The sequence below is a fragment of the Photinus pyralis genome, unplaced genomic scaffold (assembly GCF_008802855.1).
Source record: "Photinus pyralis isolate 1611_PpyrPB1 unplaced genomic scaffold, Ppyr1.3 Ppyr1.4_LG8, whole genome shotgun sequence".
NCBI classification, from domain to species: Eukaryota; Metazoa; Arthropoda; class Insecta; order Coleoptera; family Lampyridae; genus Photinus; species Photinus pyralis.
Genome location: NW_022170819.1, coordinates 34,766,504 through 34,772,503, shown reverse-complemented (window position 1 = coordinate 34,772,503; position 6,000 = coordinate 34,766,504). Strand labels below are relative to the sequence as shown.

General features: G+C 40.3%; 1 protein-coding gene across 1 annotated transcript in view; it reads right to left on the bottom strand.

Moving 5' to 3' along the window:
* Positions 1–563: 563 nt before the first annotated feature.
* LOC116179797 (runt-related transcription factor 3) overlaps positions 564–6,000 on the bottom strand; it is a 44,151-nt gene continuing 38,714 nt past the window's right edge. The window contains exons 3-4 of the mRNA XM_031499647.1: positions 5,532–5,708; positions 564–1,434 (exon numbers count right to left, since the gene is read on the bottom strand). Coding sequence (XP_031355507.1) covers positions 800–1,434; positions 5,532–5,708 — 812 coding nt within the window. The 3' untranslated portion in view covers positions 564–799. The remainder of the gene's footprint in view (positions 1,435–5,531; positions 5,709–6,000) is intronic.

The following is a 6,000-nucleotide window of genomic DNA, read 5'->3' as shown; positions in this document are numbered from 1 at the left end:
CAATTGCTTAAAGAGAAATCGGTTCGTGATCGGAACTTGTGCCAGTCGACAAAAGGTTCTTGTAATATTGCCATGAAGGTCCGTTTCGATTGAAATCATTGGAAGAGGTTTCGGGTCACTATAACAAGATTCAAATTCTGTTTTTGTACTGGTGGATAGAAAGTATTCGAATCACTTTAAGGACGTGAATACTTCAAAAAGAGACGGTTAATAATTTGGATATGTGGATTCAAATGGGAAAAAAAGGGTTTCGGATCGCAATAAGGCTTCAAGTTCCCTATTTGTCTGTCGGAATGGAGAGTATTCGAATCACTTTGGATTATATTTTTTTAGGACACTAATACTTGAATACTGAAGAAGGATTTGTGGCAGTCTAAAGGGAATTGGTGTCCAAATCCAATCACAATTACCACAAGATTCGGAGATCATCTTTAACGGGTCCTTCAAACAGTCAACTGAGCACGGGACATTTTCCTACTAAACGGAACTACCAGCGATAGGAATTTCGCTTTGCCCGTCGAGGGGTCAAAAATACAGGTACGTTAAGAAAACGATCTTTTAATCAACTTTATTTTAACAGATTACTCTAAAACTATTACATTAAAAATTATAAACAGCCATAGTTTTCTACTTACAATATTAAGAACTAGTCATATGGTGGATATTGTACACAAGGTGCTTACCAAAAGTTCCCCACCGCTGTTCGTGGGTCAAAAAATCGAGTGATGAATCACGGGAGACTTACATTAACCTATTTACATACACTGCATCTGCACGGGCATTTGATTTTGTGTTTCGTCTAGTACGGTCTCCAAACGTCCGAGTGTCTAGAACTACGCGACGCTTTCACAGATTCACCTGACGAGCTCTCGTTCCTCTGTCGCACCAACGTTATTGCGGCCTTCCTTCCTTTGGCGACGGTCAAGTTGATTCCCTCGTCCTTCGCGGCGCTCCTCCTTCCATCTTCTTCGCCGCTGTCTTCTTGTCGGCCACTGTCGGCGTCGGTTAATTGCTTGCGTACCACGGCGCCATCTACGCCAGTCGATTTGAGATCTGTCGGCGACGTGTTTGGATTGGAGAGGATGGAGGAGTGTCTCAGATGTATCCACGACCAATCGGGAGGGTACAGCTGGGAATACAACCACTGACCTGGCGGTGGTAGTAGAGGTGCGTTCAGGAAGAGGCTCGCTGCCAGCGCGTTGTTGAAGAGGTGGTTGCCCTGTAACGAAGCATTGGGTGGTACGCCGGGGAAGGCGGGAGGTGGTTGCGGCGACGGGGTCGGTGATGCTGTTACTGATATGTCGTCTTCTTGGGGCGATACCGGTCCTTTCGCTGTTGTGAGCAGACCGACTTGCACGGGTGACCCTTTCGGGGATCCGTTCATGTTATTTTGGCAGTTGATACTTATGGGACCGAGTGCTGGCGGCGTTGGATCTGGAACGGAAAAACACATTATATTATATACTTCGATGCCATCCTATTTATCGGGCCCAATAAAGACAATCATATCGAATTGCCCACAAAACATGGCCAACTAATGAAAAAACATTTTTTCTTCTTCTTATGTTAACGTGTTAGTAGGTGAGTTTGGATTTATAATGTTCCCAGAATTTAGTTTTTAATAAAATTTGGTAATAATGGTGTAGCTTAGTGCTGCCTGCGTAAGCATGAAGTTGATCATTCTTAGCGTGTAAAATAATTTAGGGTGTGAATTTTTTTGAGGGTTGTTAAGTCAAAATTGTGAGTACTGCGAGGTGTTTATCTATAATTTGTACCAATCAAAGTAATAATATCCGCACCGCATCCGACTGTCACCATAAAGCGAAAACTTTCCATTTACTAATGGTCGCCTAAAGGCGTAGCGTATTGTTTAAAATTGTCGCGTGTTGTTTTGCCTCTTATTCTTTCCATTTAACATCTACGATATTTTAAATTCATTCAATTCCCGATACCTGTGATCTCGTGTAAGTTATACGAATGTTATGTATTTGATTTTGTGTTTCCTTCTTTTGTCACTAGAGGCCATCCAAAGTACCTTTTAATAATTTTTCTCCTTCTTCCTTGATACATTGCGTGCGCACTACGTGTTCGTTGTAAGGAACATACACGCCATGTTACCTGACGGCTTTGCCTTTTGAAGTGGGTTGTATTCGCTGTGTATTAATTTTCTCTGTTTCAATATTCATTTTAGGGTTTTTTTCCTTTGGTGTTTTTTTTTCCTACATTTGTCTCTGAAGATTAGGATTATTAACTCCTACATTGACATCGACATCGGTTGCGATATATTTACCTACACCCAAAATGAACTGTCCCACCCTTTAGAAAAGTACTTGACCGCCATCTTATGATACGAGTAGAAAACATCAGGTAATATACAATTACTCCTGTTAACCATTCACTTGCTTCGCATTACGTTACTTTTGTCGACGAAAACTTTACTCGTGTTAATTTACTTACGTTTCTAGTAAATTGGTTTACTTTTGTTGTATAGAAATTTAATTATTTTTGCTTTTTAAAGTACTTTTCTTGAGTGTTGATTACGATTCCCAGTATTCCAGTTGTTCGAAGTGTCAAACGTTAATTTTATTCTCGCAATGCTCTGCTGTTCATGCCATCTCCCTTTTTGTTTTTTGCATTTTATCTGATCGCAGATTATTGGCAGATGGCACCCTTTTGGGCTCAGAAAGGTTGCCGCTACGACTCAAAGTAAAATATTTTAATTTCATCGCTACCCAGTGGGATATCTAACGTTCGCCCACATTGACTTTCCAACAAGTTCGTGAATTTGGATTTGCTGTCCGTCCGCCCGTCTGTGTTCATGATAACTCACGAACGGTTTCGAATTTCTCAATTCTGGTTTCAGTAATAGGCAGACAATTGTCAAGAGACTAACTGATTAAATTTTGCTCAATGCTCGTCAGCCGGAAATGCCCTTGTCGCTCGTTGTCTATATTGGTGCAGTTCGTTAGTTATCGTGCAAGACCGTTTCGACATTTATTTAACCTTTAAGCTATCGACATCCTGCAGTTTCACACGAGGTCGGTTCCATTTTCAAATTTTTCGCAGGGCGATTCCTTTTCGGTCTTGTGAGTAGTGCCAAGGCGCCTTTAGATGAGAAGGACGATAAACAATTTGTGACACGTCCATTTTCTTTGCTGGCTACATATTGATCATAATTGCAACACAGGCGGGGTTGCAAAAAATCTGCATACTGAGACGGCTGGACGGGTTAACGGTAAATCGCATATTTTATTTCTTATTAACTGCACCCGTTGAGAAAAAAAAGTGCCATTCGATCTTTTACCGGCAAAGAAATTTTGCAAATTATGGGAAAACTTTCGCGAATGCGAGCCGTATTTTATTTGTTTTTTTATTTAAAATTAATGTGTCTCAACATCAAAGGACACAAGACACAGGAACAATCACATTTCTAAACTTAACTTAAGAGCTATTCGCTAAATTTTGTCATATATATTGATACTTTGGAGGAACTTGGTCACATGGTGGAGTTGGTCGGTAGAGTTTAGAATTTCATTTAAGCTGTTCTTCAGTGTGTGGAAGCGTCGAGTATTTGCATGATGTGCGCAATCGATAAGGATGTGTTTTATAGTCAGTGGATTGTTGCAGTGTTCACAGACGGGTGGAGGATCGGAGGTTAAGAGATGCATGTGAGTCAATCTTGTGTGTCCGATTCGCAGTCTTCGGATGATAATTTTACTTTTCCTGGACATGGGGGCAGCTTTAAATGGCTTTACTGTTGGATTGATCTCGTGAAGTTTTGAGTGAACACTGTTCCAGTGCGTCTGCCAGGTTTTGCGTATGTGGCTCTTATAGAACGCTTTTAAGTCTGTGGAAAGTTGGGTGTTTTTTTGAATCCTGTTCAGAGAAGCTTTCTTTGCGGCACGATCTGCTGCCTCATTTCCGGGAATGCCAACATGTGAAGGTGTCCATACCAGAGTTATGGATACGCCCTGGGAAGAAAGATGTCTGATGGAGTCGTGAATGGATTGCACGAGCGGATTTTGGGTGTATACATCTTCGAGCGAATGTATAGAAGCCAGGGAATCTGTACATACTGCTACCTTGGTGTATCTTGGTGTTAGCGTATTTATGGCTTCTAGGATGCCGTATAGTTCTCCAGTGTGGATGCTGGTAGTGATTGGCAGTGAGATGCACCTAATGATGTCATTGCCATTGACAACTGAACAACCGATTGAATTACATCCCAAATGAAAATTAGTAGTTTCTCGCTTCAACGCGTTACCGTAGCAGCATTGTTTATTGCAGTAGCCAGTGCGAGTGAGCACCACGCTACCAGAACTCGCTTATAAGTGTATAAGATTATGGTGGGCAACGGAAAAGAAAATCAATCCAATTTAATTGCCGTAAGCGCATCGTAATTCACGTGTTCAAGCAGCGCATAAGTTGAAGAAATTTCAACTCGGCAGTATTTAATCAATTATCAACGAAGACACACTTTGACCTAAGAAGAGCTGAAACGGTATAAAGCACGTACTATTCAATTTGGATCTAGATATGTCAATTCCTGTAAGCTTCATATACCAAGAATACGAGCCTTGACCTAGGGGAATTCTTAATCAAAACGATTTTTATGGAAATCGATGCTACCTCAGTCTAATACAAATTAGAAGGTATTGTGCATTTGGTTACTCTACTGTAATTCCAACGCCGTAAATTAAGTATCTTAGTAGTGTCATAATAATATTAGTTTGTTGTTAAATATTTTATTTTGCTTTTATTAGTTTATGAGTTTAAATAACTGCAACGTGCAAATATTAAATTGGCAAATAAGGTTTTAATATGAACTGGTGAAGGTAATTTTTGAATTAGATGGATTATTTACTCGTTATTATAATAGAGTTCAGTTAATGAACCTTCTTCCATTTAAGTACACAATAGTGTATTCGCTTTATTTGGAATTTTACATGATCTCAAATCATAAGAGGATTAGTAGGATTTGAGTTTTCTTATCGACCTGTGATTTCCGTATAACAGGGGTTCCAATGGAGTTTTTTTTAGGTCAAAGGGCATTTCAAAATTAGTAGAATAACAAGGTAAGATCTAAATTGTTGGATTCGAGTGAGCTAGTCGAGGCAACCCATGATTCGAGAAATTCTCTGGTGAGAGGCTAGCCAAAACCTTAAAGGTGCCCTCGGCCAAAATGAGCTAAAGACAAAACTCAAAGCACAAGGTCATTAGGGGAATGAAGAGGCACTCGGGAGTGCTACAAGATGCAGCTTCTGCACATCTGAAAATAATAATATTACGACACTGCCAGCCAAGTAATCTCATAGCTATAGGTAGATCATTTAAAACAACGCCATGGTGCATGTAAACCACCCTCCTATCTGGTAGAAGGGTATTTATTAATACATAATTATAAAATCTTTTGTATTGTGTGTTTCGTGTTTAGTGAATTGTCTACGGAATAACACAGTTTCAAAATACTAAAAGCACCACTTTAGCAGTAAGTAATTATTGACGTATGCAGTGTAAGAAAAAAAACTCACCTCGAGTAATTCTCGGCGACGTGTTTATCGGACGGTTATCTAAAGCAGCGAACATGTGGTGAGGAAAATGCGGATGATGATGAGGTAGAAAAGGTGCGTGCGGATATTGATGTCTTCCAGTAAGCGTGACCCAGTCCGGTGGCGGTCCAGGAAGGCCCGCCAAATGGTGTGCTATTCCTGAAATCAATAACTAATGTTAAAGGCTTTGACGTGCCAAGAAAGTGGATTTTAATATTTCTATTTGCGCCGACCCATTTAATCCCGATTTATGAGGCGACGCGTCGGTGTAGGTAACGAGGGTTCACTTTATTATACTGCACTTTGAGTGGGCGAAGCGATATATGAAATAAAAAATTTAATACTCGAGACTTATTTAAACAGTAAGAATGGAAGAAAGGAGAGCGTTATCCTCTTACGGAAAGAGCGACTAAGTTCCTACAGGCATAATAACATCCTGCCTAAGGACTCA